This window comes from Pithys albifrons, chromosome Z, assembly GCF_047495875.1.
Source record: "Pithys albifrons albifrons isolate INPA30051 chromosome Z, PitAlb_v1, whole genome shotgun sequence".
NCBI lineage: Eukaryota > Metazoa > Chordata > Aves > Passeriformes > Thamnophilidae > Pithys > Pithys albifrons.
In genome coordinates, this window is record NC_092497.1 from 48,649,489 (window position 1) to 48,676,936 (window position 27,448).

General features: G+C 42.7%; 2 protein-coding genes across 7 annotated transcripts in view; one reads left to right on the forward strand and one right to left on the reverse strand.

Annotated features, from left to right (window-relative positions):
* ABCA1 (ATP binding cassette subfamily A member 1) overlaps nucleotides 1-18,044 on the forward strand; it is an 89,362-nt gene extending 71,318 nt beyond the window's left edge. For 5 of the 6 annotated variants that reach the window (XM_071579937.1, XM_071579935.1, XM_071579936.1 and 2 more), the window contains 25 exons: nucleotides 113-161; nucleotides 818-931; nucleotides 1,265-1,416; nucleotides 1,850-1,974; nucleotides 2,348-2,446; nucleotides 3,347-3,536; nucleotides 3,681-3,775; nucleotides 4,155-4,187; nucleotides 4,734-4,839; nucleotides 5,550-5,624; nucleotides 6,012-6,181; nucleotides 7,062-7,239; nucleotides 7,777-7,892; nucleotides 7,980-8,124; nucleotides 9,389-9,512; nucleotides 10,125-10,254; nucleotides 10,388-10,508; nucleotides 10,680-10,742; nucleotides 11,169-11,275; nucleotides 11,708-11,849; nucleotides 13,076-13,210; nucleotides 13,914-14,017; nucleotides 14,143-14,235; nucleotides 14,417-14,660; nucleotides 14,865-18,044. In XM_071579937.1, coding sequence (XP_071436038.1) covers nucleotides 113-161; nucleotides 818-931; nucleotides 1,265-1,416; nucleotides 1,850-1,974; nucleotides 2,348-2,446; nucleotides 3,347-3,536; nucleotides 3,681-3,775; nucleotides 4,155-4,187; nucleotides 4,734-4,839; nucleotides 5,550-5,624; nucleotides 6,012-6,181; nucleotides 7,062-7,239; nucleotides 7,777-7,892; nucleotides 7,980-8,124; nucleotides 9,389-9,512; nucleotides 10,125-10,254; nucleotides 10,388-10,508; nucleotides 10,680-10,742; nucleotides 11,169-11,275; nucleotides 11,708-11,849; nucleotides 13,076-13,210; nucleotides 13,914-14,017; nucleotides 14,143-14,235; nucleotides 14,417-14,660; nucleotides 14,865-15,005 — 3,051 coding nt within the window. In that variant the 3' untranslated portion in view covers nucleotides 15,006-18,044. The remainder of the gene's footprint in view (nucleotides 1-112; nucleotides 162-817; nucleotides 932-1,264; nucleotides 1,417-1,849; nucleotides 1,975-2,347; nucleotides 2,447-3,346; nucleotides 3,537-3,680; nucleotides 3,776-4,154; nucleotides 4,188-4,733; nucleotides 4,840-5,549; nucleotides 5,625-6,011; nucleotides 6,182-7,061; nucleotides 7,240-7,776; nucleotides 7,893-7,979; nucleotides 8,125-9,388; nucleotides 9,513-10,124; nucleotides 10,255-10,387; nucleotides 10,509-10,679; nucleotides 10,743-11,168; nucleotides 11,276-11,707; nucleotides 11,850-13,075; nucleotides 13,211-13,913; nucleotides 14,018-14,142; nucleotides 14,236-14,416; nucleotides 14,661-14,864) is intronic. The other variant, XM_071579938.1, reaches the window with a different exon arrangement.
* A 220-nt stretch (nucleotides 18,045-18,264) lies between these two features.
* Nucleotides 18,265-27,388, reverse strand: NIPSNAP3A (nipsnap homolog 3A). Its single transcript, XM_071579941.1, has 6 exons — nucleotides 27,279-27,388; nucleotides 24,918-25,119; nucleotides 21,261-21,422; nucleotides 19,820-19,969; nucleotides 19,350-19,436; nucleotides 18,265-19,243 (listed from the first exon to the last, which is right to left on the reverse strand). Exons 1-6 carry the CDS (start codon nucleotides 27,351-27,353, stop codon nucleotides 19,167-19,169), a joined length of 753 nt encoding a protein of 250 aa, XP_071436042.1. The 5' UTR covers nucleotides 27,354-27,388; the 3' UTR covers nucleotides 18,265-19,166.
* Nucleotides 27,389-27,448: the final 60 nt, after the last annotated feature.

Consider the following 27,448-nt stretch of genomic DNA (forward strand, 5'->3'; position numbering starts at 1 on the left):
CTGTGTTTTCTCGTTGCATCTGTTAGTCTTGTACTCTCTCCTGGCATCTCATGAAGAAATCCCCACATTCTTGCTCCTTTTTTGATTTTTGCTGACACTTACTGCTTTTCAGATCTTCCTAAAGGTGGCTGATGATAGCGGTGTGGATGCAGAAACCTCAGGTGGGTGTGGTTATCCCCTACAGAAGTGGCACAACCCTAACAGGTGTGACAGACTCTGTTTGAGATGAACCGGAGCTCTGCTGTGCTAATATTTCTAATGACCTAAAATAGCAGTTCTTAGTATATATAATGCATGCTTTTATATACTGTAAACTTGAACTGACTCTGTGGTAGCATGTTTATTTTGTAATAGTGAAGAAGTTTTAGTGTTTGAGTGTATTGAAAATTACTTGACTGACAGTACTGTCTTCTCTGAGGAATTTTTGGCTGGATCAAACCACAATAGGGACCAAAAGACTTTCTGAAGTGCACATAACATCATTTCCTGATAAACTAATGTTAGCAAATTGCACTTGTGGTCATATGCAATCAAGTGAGAATTTTCTTTCAATGCTGTTTTCCTGCCTAAATGGAAAAAAAAGTGTCCAGTGCACTAGAAGAAGTTTCTGGGAGATCACATAAAATACGGTGCATAAAACATTTGCAGAGTGAGGACCTTGGTTTTAGTTTTACCTGCACTGGAGTCACTCCAGATCAGCTCCTCAGTTTGCAAATGGAAGACATGTAAAATGAAAAGTATATTGCTTTCATTTTTTGTGGGATTAATTGGAGATTAACTGAAGCAGTTTAACTAACTATAGCTTTGTTATTTTCAGATGGGACGTTGCCAGCCAGAAGGAACAGGCGTGTGTTTGGAGATAGACAGAGCTGCCTTCGTCCCTTTACAGAAGATGATGCATTTGATCCTAACGATTCAGACATAGATCCAGGTATTGCTAGGTCTTAAGCTTGTTTTTTTCTTGTGGATACACTTTCATATTATAAATACTGCAGATCCAAAGGCTGAGACTGCCAAAGAAGTGGTGGTATATTTGCCTTTAGGAATAATGAACAGTGCAGGATCCACAGCCTGTTCAATACTCCTATCAAGACTCAGAAAGATAAGGGTGAGAATACAGTCATGTAAATTTCTGTTACCTCTGCTCCTTGTGCTCTTTTTTTTCTGGTGGGTCACAGTAGCTGCTTCAGCCTTAGGCCTCCAGCACAGAAGTTTCCAGAGAGCATCTCTGAACTTTTGAATAAGGGTCGTTTCTTCTTCCTAGCAGAATCCAGAGAGACAGACCTCCTCAGTGGCATGGATGGGAAAGGCTCCTACCAGATGAAGGGCTGGAAGCTCACCCAGCAGCAGTTTATGGCTCTGTTGTGGAAGAGGATGCTTATTGCCAAGAGAAGCCGGAAGGGCTTCTTTGCCCAGGTGAGAGCACCCAACATGAGCAGAGTCCTTCAGCAGTGACAGCTGTGCACTCTGAGTTATAGTCTGGATTGATGGGAGACCAAAAACCTCAAGGGAATGTGGATCACCAAAATCAGTCTTCACTGCACCTGAGAGCAAAAGGAGGCCTGTGCAGGTGAAAGGAGTTACATGATAACCAGGTGGTTACAGTGTTCTTGCAGAGCAATAATGCAGCTGAGGTTCAAACCCAAATTTAGCCTTGAGAGAAGCACTTGCAAGCTGAATCTCTACATCCCAAATGAGTGCCCTGATTGAATGCCAAAATTGGTCTTACATTGGTGTATAACACTGCTTTGGTGGAAATAGAAAAGACATTCCTGGGAAACTTTGAAAAAGTTTTAAGCAAGTAAGTGATTCACATGTAACTCCTGATGCTCTTTCCTTGCAATTTCAGATTGTGCTGCCAGCTGTCTTTGTGTGTATTGCTCTCATGTTCAGCCTGATTGTTCCTCCTTTTGGAAAGTATCCCAGCCTGGAATTGCAACCCTGGATGTATGATGAGCAGTATACTTTTATTAGGTATGTTTCTTGTGGCCTCGAAATTCTGTTCTTTGCAGACTGGAATTACTAACGTCCCTAAGAGGTCATTTAAATTTACTTTTTGTGCTTCCCTCAGAAGCAAATTTTAAAGAGAGTCCCTGTATTTTCTTTTTGGACCTTTAAATACTAACTCTTAACTACTGGCAGGGCCATAGTAGTTTGAGTGGTGTTGTGACTCTACTGACACTTTGTACAAAGACTAGGAATGTATGTGTGCTTCTAGGCCAAGCATTCTTCCAAGGCAAATCCCCACCCATATCCTTCACTGTGTTCTTGATGTTGCTCTGCTGCTGCTTTTGCTGTATGCCTGTTACCACTCTGACCTGACAATGTTTTTCTGCTGTACCCATAGCAATGATGCTCCTGAAGATGCAGGCACTCAAAAGCTTTTGGATGCCCTTCTTGATAAGCCTGGTTTTGGGACACGCTGTATGGAGGGGCATTCCATCCCGTAAGTAGAAGGAGGGATGGAATGAGGAAGTCTGGAAGGAGGAAGTCCAGCCCCAGATTCTGGTCATCAGCTGGCTTTAGGGAATGATAGTAACGCATGGTCAGAGCAGGATTGGAGCCAAAAGAGTTGCAATTACATTCAGTTTTTCTGCTCAGAACCTTTTAAATAGTTATCAGACCTCAGCATGGTGAGGAAGTGAGGTTTAAGTGCAAGTCCTTGCTGACAGAGATGAAAGGGAGAGAGTAGTCTCTTCCTCTGGTTACTGTTTGGTCCTGAACATGGTAAAGGACCTAAGTTGTGTTGCTGTATGTTGTTGACTGTAGCTATTTCCTGGAGGGTATTCACAGTCTGAGAGGGTGTGTCTTTAACCTGGAAGAACTGCAGTTCATGTTCACAGGATGATGTGGGGAGGGAGGCAAGGTGAAGGAAGAACAGTAGTTTGGAGCCCCAAAGACAGAAAGATCATCCAAGAAGTGACTGTCTGCTGTGGTCTTAGAATTATAGAATATCTTGAGTTGGACGACATCTATGAGAATCGAGTCCAAGTACCTACTCCTTGCAGGACAACTTAGAACTAAACCATATGACTAAGAGCATTGTCCAGATGCTCCTTGAGCACTGGAGACTGTGCATGCTGGGACTGACTGAAATAAAGTACTTGCTTATAATGCAAAGAGAGGAGTGTCTGACACTACTCATTGTTGGCCAGCCTCAGTGTTTTTGGGACTGGGATCTGCTAAAAGCTGCAGAGCTGGGTCGTCATTCTGAGCTGTTTGTCTCAGTGAGGTCAAGCTCCTTTGAGAAACAACCTTGAGAAAGTTGAGTCTTTAAATGACTGATAAGCAAAGGCCGTCATAGTTGTTTTTAAACTGAGTTTGTCTTGCCTCTTCCCTAATACAGAGACACTCCTTGCACTGTGGGGCAGAAGGAATGGTCCACTGCTGTAGTCCCAGAGTCAGTCCTGGATATCTTCTCAAAAGGCAACTGGAGCATGGAGAATCCTTCCCCATCTTGTGAGTGCAGCAATGAGAAGATTAAGAAGATGCTACCTGTATGCCCTCCTGGTGCAGGTGGGCTGCCACCCCCACAGGTAGGAGGGAGCTCAGTGGTACTGCAGTGGGCAGAGCAGAGTGGCTGGGTGTGATTCTTATGTGAAGCATTGCACAAGATTTATTTGCCTCAACATATGTGTTTTCTGATGAGCATTTATCTGTGTTTTCACTGGTGGCACCAGCGTGAGCAAGACACTGCTGACATCCTCCAGAATCTGACAGGTCGCAATGTATCAGACTACCTAGTGAAGACCTATGCGCAGATCATTGGGAAAAGGTAGCTGTTAAACACTCTCTCTCTTCCCTCCTCACCAAATATTGCTTGCTCTATGGGGGATACATAGATCAGGCAAATAAGCCTGGCAGCCCAAAGTCTTCAGCAGTGAGCCAGATTCACTTAGCTTCTCAGATTACCCTGATCCTCAGCTTAAGTGGTGTTTCTGTTTTATTAATGATGCTGTGTCATGACTTGTAGGCAGAGTATGAGGAAAGTCTGGGTACCAACCCTAGGGATTACACCAAAGAGGAGTGGTGGGACATGTGTCAGATGAGAGAGACTATTGCACCTTTCCTCTGGTCATATGCCTGCAACATTGATAGGTCTGTCTCCTCTTGTTCTAAATACTATACATCAACTCTACTTTCTGTCTCTGCAGCTTAAAGAATAAGATCTGGGTGAATGAGTTCAGGTAAGTTACTGCCTTTTCTTTAGCTTGTATGTGTCCCCTAACCCCTGAGCAGTGTATTAAATTTAACATATCCACCAGTTTGTTTTATATGGGTCTTAACTGCCAGGTGTTCAGGGAAGATATATAAGGATAAACTGGGACAACCTCAGACTACTGGAAAGCTTGTCTGCCTTATACAGAGAGCAGTATTGGCTTGAAAAGATTTTCATGATCAGCCTACTGGTATACATTCCTGGGAGGTGCTTATCCTTCTAGCCAAGGGCAGTAGAGAGATGTGCTTTGTAATGGTAGCAGAGGATAGTTGCATTTAATGAATGGACAGCATGCTGAGCAGTCATAATATGGGCATTTAACCCCAGAAACAAAGAGCAGAAGACATCATGGCTAAACAGCCATGCAGGAAAATCAAAGCCATTCTTTCATGTAAGAGTGGAGTCACATATGTTGGATGTAGTGCAGGGAGAGGAGACATCTGGAGTGGAAGGAGGAGTGGCATTTTCTGGACATCAGTAAATCAGGTCTTAGCATCACTTTCTGAACTTTCAGGTATGGTGGCTTTTCCTTGGGAGCCAGCAGTTCCCTTGTGCTTCCTCCAAGCCACGAAGTCAGTGAAGCCATTAAACAGGTGAAGAAGATCTTGGAGCTGGCACAGGTGAGCAACTGCCCCCATAAAGCCAAGATGCACTAGTATCAGAGTCTTGTTACTTGGGATATGACTCAGAAGCCATGGAAACAAGAACATATATATGTTAACTGTGACCAGTGTCTTTTCCCCACTGCCTCTGAGCTGGGATCTCCCAGGCAGTTGTCTGGGAGTAAAAGAAGGCTTGGAGACACACTCAGCTGAAGTTTATGCAGCCCACATTGCTGGTGTGGATTCTGCCCAACTCCAGTTTGAAGCCGGTGGGGATTGCAGATACCTGAGTGTTTTGTGGCAAGACAGGGTGGGCTGTCTCAGGGAATTAACAAGTGATTGCTGCCATCTTTCAAAACCTCAGTTGAGCCTGCCTGTACTGAGTCTGTCTTGGCTCAGAAGAGACTTTGGACCCCTATTTTTCTCTGAGACTGCTTGCCTGTGGGCTGCAATGTCTTTGAAGGCTGCCTGCCACCTTGTTCATCACACTTTGTTAGGGGAAAAAACGGGCATAAGTCTGACCTCTCTTGTTGATGATACCACAAAAAAGAGAGAGTGGAGGAAAGCTGCAGTTTCTCAGCCTTATCACCTCCATCTTGATGGATAGAGGATGTTGAATGGGAAGAAAACTCTCAGAACTGTAAAAAACATTATGTAACCCCTGCTAGACCCCAGGACATAAACAAACATACTCTTAGAGGGAAAGTAACTGTCTTTTTTGTTTGCAGGGAAGTTCTGGAGATCGATTTCTCAATAGCTTGTCAAGTTTCATGAAAGGCCTGGATACAAAGAACAATGTGAAGGTAAATGAACCTATCGTCACTGCTGTGCCTGCTACTTGAAGCTCTGGTAACCTGGAATCACAGCAGTTTGTACAACTGGGCAGACCAGAGTTCCCTGTGGGAGCATAAGTAGTTTACATTTTTGTGTGGGTTTTCTCAAAATCTGTTTCTTCCATTGAGTCTAGGCCCAAGTCCCAAAACGAGTTCACTGCTGGATCAGTGCTGTCTTCCAGCAGCCTCTTGTATTTATTGATTAAACTCTCTTCTATCCCTGAACAAGCTATCTGGAAGGATGAGGAAAGAAATTATATGCCCTGAATAGAGGAAGGGATATTCTGCAGGGCTTAAGAGCCTGTTAGATAGATGATGTACCTCGTGCCTTTCTGATGCTGATGTGGTCTCTCACAGGTGTGGTTTAACAACAAGGGCTGGCATGCCATTGCATCCTTCCTGAATGTGATCAACAATGCCATCCTTCGGGCCAGTCTGCAGCAGGGTGAAAACCCCAGTGCTTATGGGATCACTGCCTTCAATCACCCACTGAACCTCACCAAGCAGCAGCTCTCTGAAGTGGCCCTGTAAGTCCTGATGTGAATGTGCGTGGGTTTGGGCTGATTACTGGAAAGAGGCAACATGGAGGGCTTTTAGCCTTGCTGGTGGACACTCAGTGGCCTGTGGCATTAAGGCTCTGACAATGCAAACCTTATTTTTTTAGGTCTGGGCAGGTGGCAACATGTTCTCCTGAGAATTTGGTACAAACTTTCTCTGTCTCTGAGTCCCTGATAGCTGCAGTTTCTAAGAACCAGTGTAATCTTCAGATCTGCCATTTAAAAAATTCCTCTCAGCCACCTTCAAAAAAGCATGTCACCATGAATATGGTCATTCTTTTGTCCCAGGGTGCCACCATCTAACTAGGAGTCATTGATAAGATCCTGTTCATTTTGCCCACTGTCTCAACCTGGAGGGGCACCCAGTAATGCACGGGGTTTACTTCACTAAGTCATTGACTACTGCACTCCTACCACTACCCAAGTCAAGACCCATAACATGTCTGCAGTTGCATCTTCACATGTGTAAAGCAGTGGCAGGTATCTCTGAACTTTAAAATAGCACAAAAAACCCCAAACCCTAGCAGCACCAAGAAATGCACTAGGTGGGAAACAAAATGATGATGACAAGGAAAGGAGAAAGCAATCTATTACAATTATGTTGTTAACCAGTCTTCAGGTTGTGTTACTATCCTTGAAATGCCAGCTGGGTGTGCATGTTCCCTTTGTTATATAGCTGGAGAAGAACTGTGCAGTTTAAGACAGAATGGTGTGGTTATCCTTCACCCTGTAGAATAAGAACAGCAGAAGAAACAGTTTTTGCTTTGCCCAGCATGAAATGCTTCATCTCATCTCAAAGGAGCTAGCACCAGCATACAAGCACTTTGTTTTCTTCCCTTTTTTTGTCCAGGATGACCACATCTGTTGATGTCCTCGTCTCCATCTGTGTGATCTTTGCCATGTCCTTTGTTCCTGCCAGCTTTGTAGTTTTCCTTATTCAGGAACGTGTGAGCAAGGCTAAACATTTGCAGTTCATCAGTGGTGTGAAGCCTGTCATCTACTGGCTGGCCAACTTTGTATGGGATATGGTAAGGGCTTTCTTTGACTGTGCTAGACTGTCCTTCATTCTGTTTTTTTCAGGGTGTCTTGCACTGAGGTCCCAAGTGAAGTTTGGGCCAGTTGGGCACCATGTTATTTCAGTGAATAACCAACTGTGACTGTGACTTTTGTATTTAATTTTTTGGGGCAGTGGTTCACCTCAGTGGGACAAAGGAGCACAACAGAGAATGAGAAGACAACCATAGGCTCAATCATCAGCATTTGCTATGTCACGCTTGCCCCAAAATATTTGTGTAGCCTCGTGTTCTACTCTGTCCAAAGTGGTTTTTTTCCAACATGTGGTGTCCTGAACCTCTGAGAGTCTACTGGCTACTTCCAGAGGGACCAAAAAGTGCAAGTTCATGTGTACTGCATTGTAGTTCACATATGACACTTTTAAGAGTCTTGCATTGAAAACAACTTTGGGAACCATGAAATGTTTAGAAAACTATTGGATTAGACCAGGAAAACATCTTTCTTTTTTTGTCATCTGGAAAGAAATCTAAAGTCACATTTTTCCTTTCCAGTGCAACTACATTGTTCCAGCCACATTAGTTGTCATCATCTTCATCTGCTTCCAGCAGAAGTCCTATGTATCCTCTTCCAACCTGCCTGTGCTGGCTCTCCTTCTGTTTCTCTATGGGTAAGGGATTTCTCATCAGAGGATGACTGGGAAGGCTCTTTGACTTGGAAGGTGCTTATGTGATATTGCTGCCTTTCTTCATTTCAGGTGGTCCATCACCCCTCTCATGTATCCAGCTTCCTTCGTGTTCAAAATCCCCAGCACAGCATATGTTGTGCTGACCAGTGTGAATCTCTTCATTGGCATCAACGGCAGTGTGGCTACCTTCGTCCTGGAGCTCTTCACCAACAACGTATGTTTCCTGAGAAGTTCCTTGCTGTCTTCTGCTGCTGCAGTGTAATTGCATGTTGGTGCCATGTTGCCTTTAGCAGCCAGTTCTCCAGAAAAGCTAGGCCCTGGCCTGTACCCATTAACACCAGCAGGAGTTTAAACACAAGTTCTGGTGGAAATGGGTTAAAGCCCACTTCAGCTATATTTACAGAATAGTTAAGGTGGGAAAGGACTTCCTGCGAGTGTCTAGTCCAGCCTCTGAGCAGGATCAGCTAGAGCAGGATGCTCAGAGGCATCAGATTTAAACATTTTTGGGGATGGAGACTCTCTAGTCCCTCTGGCCAATCTCTTCTACTTCTCAATCACTCTTACGGTAAAAAAAAAACAAAACCAAAAATAAAAACAAAACCAAACCAAAACAAACAACAATTTTCTTACATTCAAATGGATTTTTTGTATGTTCCTAATGAAGGGCAATTTCCATCTACTAAGGCCACTTAATCACTCAAGCATTTAGTTGTCCTTAATTTTGCCTCCATGGTAGATACTTCTCTATGTTGGGAACTTAACACCTCCTTTCAGTTTTTCAAAGCCAGATGTCTACTGAGGAAGTTCCTCTTGTGCTTGTATACAACCCCACATGTCTTAGCCAGCCCTGTTTAACACACACTGGTGTGAAGTGTTCCTTCTGGGAAAAGGCTCAGGAGACCCCGTGGGAGTTAGTTGTTGATTGTACCTCTTCCTGCTGGCATAAGGAGGCAGTCCTTGATGGTGGTCCCTTTTGTTACAAAGCTGTTTACCTGAGTGAAAACAAAAGTACATGCTAGAAGTGCCTGGCAGAACAGGAACCTCTCCTCAGGCTGTTCTCAGTTCAGTCCATGGGCTAAACCAACTGGAAGACAACAAAAGAAAAGTATTAGAGTCTTCAGTATGGGATAGGGAGGAGCTGTCCACAGCCACTGACATAACCAGTTTGTACAAGCACAAATTCTGTCTCCTCACTCTGTAGCCTTTTTGAAGAAAGTACCTTTTAGACTCTGTTTCGAGAAGTCTCTACTTCTGTTGCAGTTTGCTTGTGTTAAAAGCATCTTGAGCAACTCAACAAAACTGGTTGTTCAGAGGAGCCAGGGCACTGGCTCTTGATAGAACATGTAACCCCTGAATTTTAGTGCAATTGTAGTACTGGGGAAGGGAAAGAGGGGTCAGTCATAACCTGGGTCACCCTTAGCAGGTGGTGGCTGCTCTCTGCTTAGATGGCTTACGGGCACTTGATTTTTTGTTAACAGAAGCTGAAGGACATCAATGACATCCTGAAGTCTGTCTTCCTCATCTTCCCCCACTTCTGCTTAGGGCGGGGACTCATTGACATGGTGAAAAACCAGGCTATGGCTGATGCTCTGGAGAGGTTTGGTAAGTGAAATTGTGTCACAGGGCCAGTGGCCTCAAAGGAACAGAGAAAACTTGAGTCTGCTCTGGATGAGCTCCTCTTAACTTTTCAGGAACTGAAAGTGCAGAGTTAGCAGCATAGACCTGATCAAAGGTGGCAACTCCACAACCGTCCTCTAGGTTTTTGCAAGGACTGAAGAGAGCCTGGCAGACAGAACCCCAGAGTTCTGGGTTGTTAAGGGCATGAAATAAAAGTGCATGAAGACAATTGTATAAAGAGGACCATTAGGCCAAATAAGATGAGTGGTTGAGGTTCTGGAAAGCTGGATATTTTTTTTCTGGCATGTAGATGCCAGGCCTCAGTCATAGTCTTTATGTGCTTCACTAACCTTTTGAAAAGGTGAGCCAGCCCTTCTTTGCAGACTTAATTCTCTGAGCCAGAGTCCAGACTTTATTACAGTAAGAAATATGTATGCAATCACAGCAGGCCCCTTGTGTGGTCTGTCCTTTCTGTCTTGCAACTGGCTGATCATCAATTGTCCCATTGCCCAACTTGGTGAGCTCTGTGGGGAAGAAACGCTGGCCCACTCCCCTTGATCTGGAAAAGTGATTGTGTTTTTCATCTCATTTTGGCAGGAGAGAATCGTTTTGTGTCCCCTCTGTCATGGGATCTGGTGGGAAGGAACCTCTTTGCCATGGCAGTAGAGGGTGTTGTTTTTTTCCTCATCACAGTGCTCATCCAGTACAGGTTCTTCATAAAACCCAGGTAGGCTGTCCTCTCCACTGCAGCTCTATAGGCAGGTGAAGTTTTCATTGGTGTCCCCCATGAAATGGGGAGAATAGTACCTACGAAGCTCCTGTCATCTTCTGTTAAACCTTCATCATGTTGCTCTCTCCAGGCCTGTCTATGCTAAGCTGCCTCCGGTGAATGATGAAGATGAGGATGTAACGAGAGAGAGGCAGAGGATAATTAGTGGAGGAGGACAGAGTGACATCTTGGAAATCAAGGAGCTAACCAAGGTGACAGAAAACTTCTGCATTCCTGCGTTTGACACAAAACTATGCAGTTCATGCCTTATCAGAGGAATATAGTGGGTCAAAATTGGATCAAGTTTGGAGTGTGTGATATGAATGGCTGTAATGAGGGTTCTTTGACATTGTCCTTATCATTCTTTCTTTTTCTGGTTTCAGATTTACAGAATGAAGCGCAAGCCAGCAGTTGATAGGATCTGTGTTGGAATCCCCCCTGGAGAGGTAAGCTTATCTGTCAAATTGTTTTGCTATTACTGCAGCATTTTAAGAGCCACAAGACAGCATAAAGAGTGCAAGATCAAAACCAGATCAAAGGAAATTGGAAGCTGAAGCAGTTTCTGATTCTGTGTCTTTCTGCCTTTGAAGAAGATACTAAACTCTGCCTGGAACCAGAGGCCAAACTCCAGTATCCAAGGTTTGGCACAGATACACTGTGGTGACAGTGTACCAAGGTGGCACCACAGTTTGTTCATTTTCCTAGTCTGAAGGTTTATACTTAAAAGCCTAGAAGGCTTTTTCTGAAAATGGCGGTAAAGAGTCTCTCCAGCTGCCCTGAGGATTGAGTTTGCTTTGTCCCCTCTTGTCAGTACTGAAAATGATACAGCTGAATCCTGTTCTTAAACACACTGTGCTCTTTTATATCCCCAGTGCTTTGGACTCTTGGGAGTAAATGGTGCTGGCAAGTCATCTACTTTTAAGATGCTGACTGGTGATACAGATGTGACAGGAGGAGAAGCTTTCCTCAAAGGAAACAGGTGAAAAGCAATGCATATTTCCTCTGCTTTGTGTGGAAGTAGGTCCTTTGCTAATTTGATAGCTTTCTCCTCCAGCTTTCACAGCCTTTGTTCCACATCTAAACTCACTTCCACTTTTCCCTTTTACAACTCCTGGCATGTGTTTCAGCCATTGTTTGAGTCTGGTAAAGTACTTCAGTGGCCTTAAGAAAATTGATTTAGTCTGGCAGCCACTTCTGAATACCTGCTTTTTTACATTCAAATGTCCTTTTTTAAAAAAAAGAATAGGAAGAATGGGAGAGAGAAAAAGTAACTTGGCCAGATGGACTTCAAAGATCCTCTATTTCTGTTATTTCAGGGATTCTGAAACCACTGTTTCACTTTCCTCCTTATAACATCCAAAATAGCACCATATACTCATTAAATCCTAACAAAAGGTTTTTTCTTCTACAGTATCTTGTCCAACATTCAAGAAGTCCATCAGAACATGGGCTACTGCCCACAGTTTGATGCTGTTAATGAACTGCTGACAGGCCGAGAGCACTTGGAATTCTTTGCACTCCTGAGAGGCGTTCCAGAGAAAGAAGTCTGCAAGGTAAATTATAAATGATGAACACCATAGGACCCACCCCAGTGACCAACTTGCAAGTTCCTGCTTGCCTGCACCCTCACTGCAACACAGATAATGCCATGATGTGAAGTTGCTGAAGATAATATATGGTAAAACCTGCCCCCCTTTCCTTCAGGGAAACCCAAAATTTGCTGTGGTTTTTTGTTGTTGCCTAGAAAACTGTACTAAATAGAAGGGCAGATAATTTGGGTCCTGTGTGCTCACAGTGGATGCTCTTCTCTACTGAACAACTTTTTTTTTCTCTAAGATTTTAAGGGCTGTGGAGCTGCAGCTTATGCAGAACCTCACCTGTTCTCAAGGGTTAACTCTTCAAAGTCCCAGGAAGCAAACACTCTACAGCTTAATAGAAGCTTCCTGATGGCTGTTACAGCTTTTCAGTTGATCATGCAGCATCATTAAATGGCTGCTATTTCAGCACTCAGACATGGGGCCACACTATCAGTCTTTAGGCAAGTAATCACAGCTACCAGTACCACAGAGCACCCTTCTCAGTACTGTTTCCTTGAATTAATAGCAATTTTCACTGTGCTACAAAACAGGAACTGCTGTCGGTAGATGATGCATAGGATATTTCCAAGTAGGTTGAATCCCTCTCTAAGAGGAGGCATGATGGGTGAAAACTGCAAGCTCCTTTTAAGATTGTTGCTGAGTTGTCCTGTTTGATGTTCCCAGTAGCTCCATATAAAAAGGGACCCAATTCTGGATATGATTCAAGAAGTAGTTGGATCTCTTCCCCATTTTAGTCTGCAGGGCAACCATGCCTGCTTCTTGCCACCATTAGCAATACTCCTGAATAACAAAGCAGATCCCATCTGTCTGTAGGGCTGAGATGCGCAGTGGGATTGCTGTGTGTCAGTAGTGGCCACATCCCTGCTGTAAGTCCACTGTAACAGGAAAGCTCACTGAAGCTGGTGGCTGCTAAGAGCACTGGACCAGTGGTTAACATTCTGAGCTGATGTTAAACTCAGATTCACTGGCTAAGCTGCAGCCCTTTGACTATTCAGGCTTCCCAGGGACAGGGTTGCATATATCCTGATCTGGATGTTTCAAAACCCATATCCGTGCACATTAGATCCTCAGATGAAATGCCCTTCTGCAAACTGTTTTCAAAGCCAAAGCTCATGAGGAAAATCTCCTTATATAGATGTTGTTGTGCTTGATTCAAGATGGTGCTGTGCTGTCTGTCATAGGTTGGCGAGTGGGCAATTCGGAAACTGGGCCTTGTGAAATATGGAGAAAAATATGCTGGGAATTACAGTGGAGGGAACAGACGAAAGCTCTCCACAGCCATTGCCCTCATTGGAGGGCCACCTGTGGTGTTCCTGGTAAGTCTGTCACATTTGCTCCTTAACAGTTTTCTTGCGAAACAGAAAAATCATATTTAAGTGAAGACTAGTTATTTCATGTCTAATTAATGTTTAGATACATCATTAGTTACTTAAAAATGAGCAAATAGCACATGGAAATAAATATTCCCTATTTAGGTGCAAGCCATAAAGTGCCTCCAGGCTTTTATTTCTGCAAAATCACTGTGAAGTAGGGATCTTGAACATGATGCCAGACTGTCAGCATCTTCAAGATTTCTATGCCTACAAAAAAATTACAGCTTTCCTGCTGAACACAAGCAAACCTGTGTTTTTAATAATCAATGAAAATTGGAAATAAATATTTTAGCATTCTTTAGATTAAAATTGACAACAGACATTAGGATTACTGAAGTTCGTATTGCATTAAAAAGTAGACTTGTGTTCTATTTAGGCAAGCTGATTGGCTTCAACCTGTTTTAGAACTGGGTATTTCAAAATACTATAATTGCAGAATAAGCAGTACTTCTCAATTCTGAAAAGGATATGTTTGCTACTTTGAAATTTGGAACATAAATTATTTTCTCATTTTTGAAAATGAGTCAAATTTACTTATTTTCAGTGTTTCCAGGATGCATAATCAGAATGGACAGGTCATTCCAAAGTTGAAGTATTTGTCAGTAGAATGAAGCAGCATAATCTGTTTTTTGTATACATTTTGCAGGATGAGCCAACAACAGGGATGGATCCCAAAGCACGTCGTTTCTTGTGGAACTGCGCTCTGAGTGTAATCAAGGAGGGGAGATCAGTGGTACTCACATCTCACAGGTAAGTAGCAGCCCACTTGTCATACCTTACCTTTTGCATCTGCCAGTGCTGGATGCTAAGCTCAGCTTGGCAACTCTGTCCTTCACTGCTGTTTGCAGTGCTAATGAATTTACTTTTGCCTACAGCATGGAAGAATGTGAAGCCCTGTGCACTCGAATGGCGATAATGGTCAATGGACGATTCAGGTGTCTCGGCAGTGTCCAGCATCTAAAGAACAGGTAGCTGCTTCCCTTTCATTTACACTGCAGAGTTGTCTGCATTTTTATGGAGATACAGTCAGGCTTAATTACTCATGCGGCATTCCCATTGCTATTCTGACTGTGGAAAGTGCTGCTGGATTTTAACCTGAACTTGTATTTCAGAGGCACTTAACTCTTGTGCTGGTGTTCTTGTTCGCAGGTTTGGAGATGGTTACACAATAGTGGTGAGAATTGCAGGGGCAAACCCAGACCTGAAACCTGTTGAGGAGTTCTTTGGGCATGCCTTCCCTGGAAGTGTTCTGAAGGAAAAGCATCGAAATATGCTGCAGTACCAGCTTCCATCTTCACCCTCCTCCCTGGCCAAAATATTCAGTATTCTCTCCCAGAACAAAAAGAGACTCCACATAGAAGACTACTCCGTTTCTCAGACAACACTTGACCAAGTAAGTTTTTAGTAGCCTGGATGCCAAAAGCTTCTTTGTGCAGAAGTAGGAATAAATCCACCAGTTTACAGGATCTTTCTTTTAAGGCCAAGTCAACAAAGCAGAATCCTGAATCCCAGGACTATTTCAGGATGCCCAGTGTTTAAAATGCCCCAAATTAACGAAAATCCAGGGTGATGTGTGACATGGTCTTTTTTCTTGTAGGTATTTGTAAATTTTGCTAAGGACCAAAGTGACGACGACCATACTAAGGACCTGTCATTGCACAAAAACCAGACTGTGGTAGATATTGCAATCCTTAATTCCTTCCTGCAAGATGAGAAGGTAAAAGAAAGTTGTGTGTGAGCCAATTTCATCAAAGAAATGATGAGCAGAACACAAACTTCCTTTTCCTGAGATAGAATACTCCCAAAGAAGAAGCCAGAGGAAAAGAAACTGGACACTCTACTGATAACCATTAAATGCAATGCAATTCAATGCAATGAAAACAATTCCTTTACAGGGGCAGTGCCTCATGGAGTCGTCTTGTACTGTTCTCAAGTGAAAGACTTGAACTTAGCTCCTTACAGTATAACTCTGAAGCTGTGGTAAAGCACCCACTAGATGCTGTGGGCTTTAAACCATACTGTATTTTGTTCTGTACAGTATGTTTTACTTAGGGTTGCTAAAATAATTCATTGAGGAATCATGGCCAGTGGTTATTTACAGGTATTTTAGACATGCATGTTTTAGTCTTCAGAACATTCATGTCAGGAGTGGCAATTTGCTGGTGCTACATCCATTGCTGGCAATGAAAGCACCAGAACAGTCAGTGGCAAGAAGTCACTACCAGTGTTGTAGCCTTAAGTTGTGAGAACTTACCTGACCAGCTACTTTTTCTAGACTGGCGTAGCTCAGTAGTGACAAATCTGAGGCCACAAAGCTGTACTGTGGAGGTGGAATGGCAAGACAAAGGCCATTGTAACCATGTATCTTCGTCAGCAAGTTGTGATATGCAGAACTGTGTACCCTCCAAATGCAATGATTGTCCCACCAGCATCACAATCAATAACATACTCTCACCAGGTATTTGTGCAGCTAAGTACTTTACTGCTCCTTTGAGGTACTGCAGCAGCTGCAGGAACATCTAGGGGGAGGAAGTGGGTGAAAAGCAGACCTAGGGTTTGGGTCACAGCAGCAGACTCAGTGGTTGTACAAGCTGCTAATGCCAAGAGCAAATTCAAAGTCATGAGATGTCACTTTCATTTGTAATATCTGCTCTTTAACCCCTGCTTTGCACCAGAAAGGTACCCATTATCTGAAATTACTGCTTAGCACAAGCATGTTGCCATTTCTGGCTTTGCCAGATAAAAACTAGAAATGAGATGTAGATTTTTTTAACAGTATTATTTATGACTTTAAATAAGTAGATGGCATAATTAGGGATTGAAAATGCTTTCAGTTGATCTTTGTAGCAACAGTATTTCTTTACATTATGCCTGCAATGCCATGCTCTCTTTCTATCTGTTTGGTAGATAGCTGCATTCATGATCTGACCATGTTCCAGTTCTAGCAATCAGCTGCTATCTGCAATTACTGCAAGTTGTTCACCTAAAATTTTCCTGTTTGGAAACTGGTATAACATTAATGTGTAAGTTCTGCTTCTGTTGTGCAGTGTAGTTTCAGCCATTAGGTGATCCCTAACTGGAGAATACATCCTTTTTATACATGTGACAACTGCTTCAGTAAAAATCCCCTTGAAGAACAAGATAGCTCAGAATAGTAGAACTGTAGTTCATCAGTCAATTTTTCAAGTTTTACAAAGCCAGAATAATATTAGAGGGGAAATTACATAGTAAGAACAACCAATTCTTGTTCACATTGTACAACAGTCATGGGAGAGTATGCTTTCAGGGCCCTCTGTCTTGCTTTTACATTTGGAAAAGGATTTGGAAATGGGCTATTCCTGTATGTCATGCCTTTGCCTTAAACACCCACAGTTTCTGCATTAGTTCTTGATACTACTCCATGAATCAATCATGGACTATTTTCTTCTGGGAATGCCCATAGCAGCCCAGCAAACAGTGAAGAGGCTGGTATGAGCCTGAAGAAGGCTGATGACATATTTCCAAGTATACTTGGTAATGCTGACAAACTCAGCATTTTTAAAACACAGTTAAAACAAGTTCACGGTCGCTCCATGTTCTGTCTTGAGGTAAAGTAAGAGCGTACTACAGGCTCTGCAGAAGTGCCTTTTTAATACTTTTTTTTTAATCTATATAATACTTTGCTAAGGGGATTGAGAAAGGAGTGTAAAGGGGATCGGTATACCTCACTTAAAACACGCTTTCTTATTACCTTTATGGCATCGTCACTCTATGGGGATGAGTTACAGGGTGATGAATACATCAGACTTCCAGGTGCAGAAACAGCTGAGCTACAGCCATTTCTCCATAATAGGCTGCAAGTATGTTGCAGTATCATTGAAACAAGTAGCATGTACAGAATGCTTACCACTGCTAAAAATCACTATTACAAATCAGCATTAAGTCTCTGAAGTGAAGGTCTTAAGTTTTGCCCTGCACCAAACTAGTGCACACAGAACGAGTTCTTGGAGGATTCAGATTTGGTCCTGAAAGGGATGTGGTTTGCTCTTTGTAACTGCTCATTTAAATTATTTATCAGGAAACAACAGTTACATCATAATCCTCTTTCCTGAGCCCTCTAAAAAGATTCTTGATTCCTATTGCCCCCTGACTGTCATGCTTAAAGGGTCTGCTATATGTGGCAAAAAGTTACATTAAATGTGGATATTAACCAAACTCTTTCACAGCTCTGATCTGCCTTGTTTGTAATGAACAGACAGCATAATGCAACACTGGCATGAAGATTTGTCATGGAGTAAGTTCAGACAGACGCTAATTTACTTGTTGAAGTATGCATTGGGGAAAAATCACTCTAGAGTCACACACAGTATATGAACCACTCTTGATAATGAACTGCACTGAGGTGTTAACTTATTTTAAACTTCAGTACTATTGACATGTTGCATCCCTCTTTGTAGTACATTTGTTTATCAGTAAGGAGTTGTTGGATTTTCCCCTTGGTTAAACAACCACTTTGTGCTTATCTTTCCCTCCTGAATTATAGTTGGTCCTTCGTTCTAAGCACTTTATGCTATCTGTAATGGGATCTATTTTTGCACTGGAATATCTGTTAACTTTGCAAAAATCTAGAGAGATTTCACAACTGAAATTTCTAAGTTAAATCCTTAAATGGACATTTTCATTAAAAGCAAAAAAAAAAAGTTATATATATTTGTATTTGCTAATATCTGTTATGTGAAGTATTAAAAGGCACTCTAATTGCCTTGTATGAAGTAAAAAATAAAGCTGTTTAGCACCATTGGTCTTCACAAATGTCATTTTTGCATTTGTTTTCTGAGGAATGCTGCTAGAACTTTTTGTCATGCTTGGTTTTGTTGTGAACTTTGATGCATAACATTCCAGTATCTCCATTGCTTAGCACAGAGTATGTACTATTTCCCAGCAAGTAAGGTGGTACGAGATTTGAAAGGTGTTACTTTAAGCCTCTAAAGTTAGTAAATAAAGAGGTGTCTCGTAAGTCATGAAAACAGTGAATGGTTTAATTGTCAAATCCAGCTGCAGAGCATAACAAACTTCTCTGGATGTTTAAATCCCAACTCAAGTAAGTCACTGAATTTTCATTGCACCTTGGACATAAGCATAATTGCCTATAGCTGTTTTTTAGTGCTTTCTATGAGATCTATGATGCGCTTTGAAGAAGCAATAATCATTAGGTAAACTACACAAAGATACTTCAACAGAGAAATCAAACTAATTGCTCATTGCAGGCTCGTGATTAATGTGTGAAAACACCTCCCAGGTGCTCTGCAATTTATAGTTAGTACCTATAAATTGCAGAAGAAGGTGCTCCATACCACCTGACCAGCAGCACTGTAGCACCTAAGTGCAATTCCAGCTACACTGATGTTTTACTTTGCTCAGAATTAACACAAAGTATCCCAATGAGATACCTGATTAAAACATAACTAAGTAAGATAGATGTGGCAACATTTAAACAGTATGGAATAACTATGATTTGGTAATTATAAAGAGGTACCAAAGTACGTTATGAAAATTATACCATCCCTGATTGCAATATTAGAAAAGAGCACTTAACTTACAATGTTTGATAAGTGATCTAGCTATGCAAAAAAGTGGTAAGTACTTAACATTAAAATAAAAGGTTGGTGAAGTGTGGTTCATGTCATAAATGATAACAGCTCAAATTCATTTTCCTGGAGAGGTAGAAACAATACTATGAACTTCTGTTTAGCAGTTGATACCAAGGTGCTGATTTACATTACTAGTGATCAGGATTTTGCATCCATTTTTTGTCAGCTGAAGAAGAGCTCAGTTCATGAGGATATGGGGATCCATGTCACCTGCTGACAGCACTTCTATCTTGTCTCTTCTGCCGTTAGTTACATCCTTTCAAGGAAGGTTATTTCAGCGGTGAGCACTGCAGAGGAATCAGGAGTACATTTTGCTGGGACTCCAAGAACCTGACACTGTTGCGCACTGAAATTAAACACATGTTTAATGAAGTCATTAATCCAATGAAAGTAATATTTTTCTCAGCAGGCATGCAGGTAACATTGAGTTCTCTGGATCCATCATCTCTTACCAGCTGCTACAACTCTGGCATCTTCATGGGCACTGTGTCTTCCCGCTGCCCGGTGATCTGGGCTCTCGTTCCACCATAACACATGGACTGAGAAAATACAAATAAAGTCAGCTGAATACTGTTGTGTTGCAATACAACCCATACCGTAAGTCCTAGCAATGTGTCTTCATCTGTTAGATGTCTTGAAGTTAGCAGGAGCAATTCTCCAAACAAGTCAGTTGTGGGATGATCCTTTACTGAGCCTTTACGTGATTTGACTTTAACAACAGATCTGAAAGTCTTTTAAGATTGTGGCAACTGGCTTGAGTCTGTAACTCAACAGACAAAGCTGAGTTCAAGGACTGTTTACAGGACTTTGGTGATCCACACTGTTTTCAGCAAGCTGACCAATCCTGATCCAGGATGAGAGCTTGCCCCTCTCCCTCTATCCCTTCCCATGCCAAAGTCTGTATCAAGAAATTGAGTAGTACCTGTGTTAAGTAATCCATACTCTGTGTGGAAAGCACCAATCAGCCTGGTATAGCCTGTGTTGACGTGAGCATTGATTGCAGTTCGAAATGCTTCACCCCACAGTGCTGGCCCACCAGGCTTCATCTGGAAGGTAACCCATTCATATACCCCTAGAATAAAAGGCAAACACCACCATAGGGAAGGAAATACAAATCAATGTCTGTTTTCAAACAGTGTGTCATGGCCATGATGTATTTACTGTGAAATCAGTACTACATTTCCCTCCCATTAGGAGTCAGCAGGAAACTGCCTATACATCCCAGCACCTGGTGCAAATTTTCAGTGTTGCCTGGAAATTTTGGGAGATTCATACTTCTTTGCAGAAATCACAAGTGCTTATACATGTTTGAGGGATCTGGGTGGCTGCTGGAGCAATGCCAGGTGGTCTTTTCTAAGCCTCATGCTGTTTTCTGGTAGTGGAAGTGGTTTATCACATTACAAACCCCTTTGACTCCAAACACTCTCCCTTATTTCTAGAAAAATGGCACAATTTGTGAAAAAAACTCCAGTCCTGCTAAAAGTTACCTGTCTTAGTAGTTACTTCAGATCACAATGGCTGACACTGTAACAGAAAGCCAGACACTTGCTCTATGACAATGTATGTCTGGTGTCATTCTCCAGCAATGGATTGGAGATAAACTACAACAGCAACAAAATGTTTAAAAAGTCGTCTCTCCAGATTTAGGAGAAAAGTGGACTGCTTTCAAATTCAACTACAACAGCATAAAATTCAGAATTCTGGGGAAATAAAGAACAAAGATTACTGTATACATGCACATGCTGAGGGCTGAAGCAAAGCTTCTTCCAAGTCACTTCATGCAACAAATTCTGCAAATGTTCATAAATGGGGGAACAGTCAATATTATTAGCATCAGTTTTACTACAGAGAGAACTAAAATACCTAAGGGCAGGACTTTAACATTCAACCTATGATTGTTACAAAAAGTAGGTAATCTTTTTTAAACTATTATGCAAAAGATGCAGTATTATCAAAGCAAATTGATAAAAGAGAAAAACCTCTGTGAAAAAGAGCAACAATTATACCCTAAGTGTCTCCAGGAAATGCCCTCTCACTGATGGATAGGCAAAGGAAGTTTGGGATGACTGCTCTGACCACTAACTACTATGGCACTGCCATTTTGCATGTTCATTTAGCAATTCACAACCCTGATCATTAACAACCTTAATGGGCAGGGTTCTAGTCAGTTATTGATGTAAGTTAGTGTAAAATCCTTCTTAAAAACTCTGTCCCTCATCTGTATTATGCCACCTTTTTCACGTGGGTGCATGCACATGCATTTGTTACATAAGGGGTTATAAAACTATGCAATACCTGGTTTAAACTTTAAGCCATTTTTTGTTAGTATTGGTAACTTGAATCAGCAAAGAAGATGAGCTCACCCCCTTCTTTAGGAGGCTTTCCAAGTTGACACCAGGGTACTAGATAAGCAACCTCATTGTGTTGCTTCTCTATCAAGGGAAGAACCACAGAGATGAATTTTCCCTGCCAGTCTTTGTCATTGGCTAGTGCATGCCGGACTGATGTTCTGTGGGCAAAATTATCTGTAAGAAAGGAAAAGAATTCTATGAAAAAATGCATTAATGTCACATCAGACTCAATCAAAATGTGTAATTACAAGAAAGTAAGCTGCCCTTATCTGATTTTGAAACTGGTAATTTTAAACAGTGCATTAGCTTGAAGCAGATGTGGTAAGCTTCCTTTAAATTCTGAAAAAAAAAACCTTTAAAATTCTGCTTTAGTTCTCAGATTAAAATGGTTTCAAGCCAAAAGAATTTTTTCAAGAAAGTTTACAAAATGTTTAAATATGTTAAGCAATTTTACTGTTAAAAATATTTACATATGGCATCTGCAAAGACTACTGGATGTGGCAACAGTTTTCAAGGATAAGTGGATTTGGAGAAAGCACAGTGGATAAGGAAGTGAAGTGAAAAAAAATTCAGGACAAGAAAAAAATTAATAGAAGTATGTATTTTGGCTTATATAAAGTGATGTTAAAAGTGTAGTAGTAATGCTTGTATGTTCAGCTACATAAAAAGTTGTTAAATGTCCAAAAGCTAAACCTTTTATTCTTAATTAAAAACAAACCCACTTAATTAAGATTGTTTGAATTTCAACTGATTAGGCTGCACTGGCATCTTAAGCAATAAATTCACGCAGACAGTTTCCAATATTATGCAAGAAAAAATCCAGCATCTGAGAAGAGGAAGCAAAAACCTTAAGAAATATCAGTATCTTAGCACTGAGAGATAAATATACCAATTATTTTTAACTACTAAGAAGATATAAGCAGGGGTCTCATGAATCAAGGTGAAAGGATATTGTAACTTAGACATGTAAAATACTGTTAGGAAACAAATAAGAAGTGTAGGTTTTTCCTTTGTTTTGCATTCTGAAAGTTTCTCACAGATTTTTTTTTAATTGAGCTATAATAACAATAGCCAAGGCTAAAAAGTTCTGAGCAGTAGGACAAATTATTAATCATAGATGCAGGTGAGCTTAAAATATTTCTGCAAGCAGATGCATGGCCCTCTCTGGAAGGGAATAGGAGACAAGGTCGCCTAGGTCATAAAAAAGAGCTGACATACTCAATGACCTTTTTTTTGCCTCGGTCTGCACTTGCAAGTGCTTCAGCCAGACCACCCAAGTCACAGTAGGCAAAGGCAGGGACTGGGAGAACAAAGAACCCATTTGCCATAGGAAAAGATCAGGTTTGAGACCAAGGAGCCTGAAGATGCAGAAGTCCATTGAACTTAATAAGATACATCCCTGGATTGTGAGGGCACTGGCAGAAAAAGTAGCTAAGCCACTACCTAGCACATTTGAGAAGTTATGGCAGCCCATTTTTAAAAAGGGACATAAAGAAGATCTGCCGAACTACAGCCTGGTCAGTCTTGCCTCTGTGCCTGGCAAGATCATGGAGCAGATTTTGCTGGAGACTATGCTAAGGCACACAGAAAATAAGGTGATTGGTGACAGCCAACATGGTTTCACTAAGGGCAAATCATACTTGACAAATTTGGTGGCCTGCTGTGATAGGGTTACAATGTTGGTGGATGAGGGAAGAGTGACTGACATCATCAACCTGGACATGTGCAAAGCATTTTACACTGTCCCATACTACTCTGTAAACTGGAGAGGCACAAATCTGATGGGCAGACCGCTCAGTGGGTAAGAAAATGTCTGGACAGCCGCAAAGAGCTGCAATCAATAGTTCAATGTCCAAGTGGCAAGCGGTGTGTCCCTCTGGGGTCAGTACTGGGACCGGCACTGTTTAACATCTTTGTTGGTGACACAGACAGTGGGATTGAGTTTGCTGACAATACCAACCTCTGTTGTGCAGTCTACATGATGGAGGGAAAGGATGCCACACAGGGGTCTGGACAGGCTTGAGAGCTAGGCCTGTGCAAACCTCATGAAGTTCAGTAAGGCCAATTGCAAGGTCCGGCACTAGGACTTGGGGGTGCTGGTGGAAGAGAAGTTCGACATGAGCTGGCAATGTGCACATGCAGCACAGAAAGCCAACTGCATCCTGGGCTGCAGCAAAAGCAGCATGGTCAGCAGGATGAGGGATGTAATTCTGCTCCTAACATAAGAGGGATATAGACCTATTGGAGCAAGTCCAGAGGACAAACTGAGACAGCTGGGGCTGTTCAACATGGAGAAGAGAAGGCTCCAGGGAAACCTTAGAGCAGCCTTCCAGTACCTGAGGGATGCCTACAAGAGAGATGAAGATGGACTTTTTACAAGGGCATGGAGTGACAAGAGGACAGGCAATGGCTTTAAACTGCAAGAAGGTAGATTTAGAACCATAGAATAGTTTGGGTTGGAAGGGACCTTAAAAATCATCTAGTTCCAACTTCCCAGACATAGACAGGGACACCTTTCACTAAGCCAGGTTGCTCAGAGTCCCATCCAGCCTGGTCTTGAACACCTCCAAGGATGGGGCAAGATTTAGATTAGATATAATGAAGAAATTCTTCAGAGAGCAGTGAGGCACTGAAACTGATTGCACAGAGAAGCTGTGGATGCCCCATACCTGAAGTATTCAAGGCCAGGTCGGATGGGGCCCTGAGCAACATGGTTGAGACGCAAGGGGGTTGGAACTATATGATCTTTGATATCCTCTAACCCAAGCCATTTTAAAAGTCTATGATTCACCCCTCCAAAACAAAAGGGATATACTTTATTCTAAACAGGTACTGTGAATATGCTGGACTTCAATGACCACACTGTCTCAATATGCACCTGTACCCTGGATTGCAGAAGGTATCTAAGGAAATGATACCATTGTGTCTTCTCACCTCTCCATAACCCAAGTATCAACATCCTTTTGTCTTCACAAAAAGCACAGACAGTAGATCTAGTTTATGGTGCAACTGTAGCTTTTCTTGGCTCACCTGTCTCTTCCGTGTCAGCACCAACTCCAACAACATAAAAAGTTGATTATACTGCAAACGTTTTTTGCTATCAAGGCTAAATCTGCAAGGAAACACTTTGTGTGCTTGAGAAGTCAGAACTGGTGGATCGTCTTCCTGCCTCAGCATAGGCCCACTGAAGAAGGAGTTTAAGCATGTAAATTACATGCCCAGTTTTAAGGGAGTTAAAATTTGAGAACAGTTAAAATGAGCTAAAATTTTCGGACAATTATACATGCATACAAACACATACAGATGCATATGTGTGCATATTTCCTTTTTTCCATTCATTTTGAAACTCTGAAGACATTTGAAGAACTGGCCATAAGTTAAAAATATTTACCATGAACAAAACACTCTACCACAGCTCCTCTATTATACTTGTTTTGAGCAGAGTGCTGTTTAAGAACAATTCTAACTCTCTCCTTCCAACTTGTCAAAGTTGTCCTGGCAAGCTCTGAAGTGTTCTTTTCACTAATCAGTACAGGCGTCATTTATTGGAGGCACCTCCATACAGTAAGAGCAACAAATAATAGCCAAGCAAGCAACCCCTTCACCTTCTTGCCTAGGAGACAGGGAACACACAGAGAGCAGAGCAATGGAAAGGGTTGGTGGCCATACCGTACTTCCAAATGTGAAACACCTTATTCATCGCTCCCAGCTCCGTGTACCAGAATCCCACCAGCTCTGAGTGAGCTGTGCGAAACTGAATGTGCTTGTTGACCATCTCCAAAAATTCCTTCATCTTTGATGGTTTAATATCATATGTGCGAATTTCGTAGAAAATGCTATTATCTTGTCTGGGCCCTGTAGCCAGGAGTACCTGAAAGAAAATAGTCAGAAAAATAAGTAAAACTAATTGTCAAGCCACAAAGCTGACTTCTGCCTAATTTCTTTTAATTAGTGACATGCTAGAGAAGGATTTTTTACTGCAGGCTGGGAGAGGGGTACTTGCTTCATGATGTCCACTACAAAAAAGTATCTTGTGACACTTTTCACAGAAATAGTTCCCCATGTGCATAATTTGCTGCCACTTCTTTCAGCAGTGCAACAGACTGTTATGTGTCTTTTATTTGTTGCACTCAATTGTTTAATTATTAGCTCATAACAAAGCGGCATTTTCCTTTTCTCAGCCCCTTCCTCAGAAAGTCAGCAGCAACGAATCAAAGCAATAAAAAGCTATTTGGCTAAACACATTATTCAAAAGCTAGGCTGCCAAGACGGCACCAAAGCAGAAGCAACATCAGCATCTGCCTTTGCTGCCCTCACCCAACCAACTCACTGCACTGTCTTTTCTAATTACGATCTTATATCAGTATTGGACTCGAGGGTTGGACTCGATGATCTTGGAGGTCTTTTCCAACCCAATCGATTCTATGATTCTATGATTCTATTAGCAAATTACATATTGTTGGCAAAAGAAAGAAAAAGATACCAACACTTGGGAAAAGAGTGATTTCTTCCAACACAAGATTTCTTAAGTCTGCATCCTAGCCCCTTACTGTCTGTTTCCCAAACGCTGATGAAGGACAGGTTTTCTATTCATATAACTTAAAACACTTTGGAGGTCCCAAACTACATATACTTTTGCAACTGTCCACATAACCTAGAGCATGCTACTCATCTCTGAGATAAGCTTGAAAATTGAAGGCCAAAACATAGCTCTGGCCTTACTCATATTTGCACAGAGATGGCTGTAGGATGGACTTTGGACATGTCTTATTTCATGAGCATCTGCAGGTATGCACACCATACAGCCCAAGCCACAGAACAGAATTGTCTAGGTTGGAAATTACCTCTAAGATCATTGTATCCACTGTTCCAAATGCACTATGTCCACCACTAAACCATATCCTCAGCTGCCATATCCATCTGGTTTTTGAACACTTCCAGGGATGGTGACTCCAACCACTTACATGGGTAGCCTGTTCCAATGCTTTACAATCCCTTCAGTGAAGAAATTTTTCCTAATACCCAACCTAAACCTTTCCTGGCACAACCTGAGGCCACTTCCTCTCATCTTGTCACTTGTTACCAGGGAAAAGAGCCCAACCCCCACCTGGCTACAACCTTCTTTCAGGTAGTTGAATACAGATGGCCAAGACCAAACCTCTTTCTCCTCAATCACCCGAAGCAGCATGACACATCTAATATTGGTTGCCATGTGTCACAGCTCCTTGGAGCAGTTACAAACCCATGCAGGATGCCAACCAAGTGGTCAGCCTGCAGCAGTAACCCATCCCATACCAGACTTCTGCAGGAAAAGAGAAGCCCTGATGCCTTCTCCTGCTCGAGCAGATACTGGGAATGCTGCAGGACCAGTTCTGTCCAGAGAAAGGTGATGAAGCTGGTGAAGGTTCTGAAGCACAAGTCTTATGAGGAGCAGCTGAAGGAGCTGGGGTTGTTCAGCCTGGAGGAGACAAGGCTCACGGGAGACCATTTTGCTATCTACAACTGCCTGAAAGGACGTTGTAGCCAGGTGGGGGTTGGCCTCTCCTCCCAGGCAAACAGCAACAGGACAAGAGGACATAGTCTTGAGCTGTACCAGGGGACGTTTAGGTACGACATTAGAAAGAAATTCTGCACAGAAAGGGTGATTAGATATTGGAATGGACTGCCCAGGGAGGTGGTGGAATCACCGTCCATGGAGGCGTTTAAGGAAAGACTGACCGTGGCACTCAGTGCCATGGTCTGGTTGACACGTTGGTGTTTGATCATAGGCTGGACTCGACGACTTCAGAGGGTTTTTCCAACTTAAATGGCTGTAATTCTCCTGCCCAAAGTAAGTGCTACTCGTTCTGCGGATGGCCCGCGGCTGCGATGCGTGGTCGCCCGTGCACACAACGACAGCCCGAGACCCGCCCGCGACGGACCATAACAAGCCCCCTCCCCCTGCCCCGGGGACTGCGCGGACCCCACGTCCACTTTCTCCCCACTCCCCGCTCCGCCAGCTCCGCTCCTCCCCGGCGCACTCGGCGCTACCTGCGGGCCGGCTCGGGCCCGGGCCAGGCGGGCGGCGGCGGCGAGGGGCCGGCAGAGCATTCCCGGGGGCAGCATGGCGAGCGTCGGGCGGGCGGAAGGGACGGGCGGGACGGGGAGGGACGGGGGAAACGGGGCGGCCCCGGAGCGGGACGGGGAGGGACGGGGCGGCC

What these genes read in the sequence shown, in the direction of transcription:
- NIPSNAP3A (XM_071579941.1), bottom strand. Translation starts at nt 27,353, where the DNA reads ATGCTGCCCCCGGGAATGCTCTGCCGGCCCCTCGCCGCCGCCGCCCGC. An exon ending in GTTTCACATTTGGAAGTACG is followed by an intron (nt 21,423 to 24,917) that starts GTATGGCCACCA and finishes CCTTTCTTACAG; the next exon opens with ATAATTTTGCCCACAGAACA. An exon ending in AAAGCCTCCTAAAGAAGGGG is followed by an intron (nt 19,970 to 21,260) that starts GTGAGCTCATCT and finishes CTTTTATTCTAG; the next exon opens with GGGTATATGAATGGGTTACC.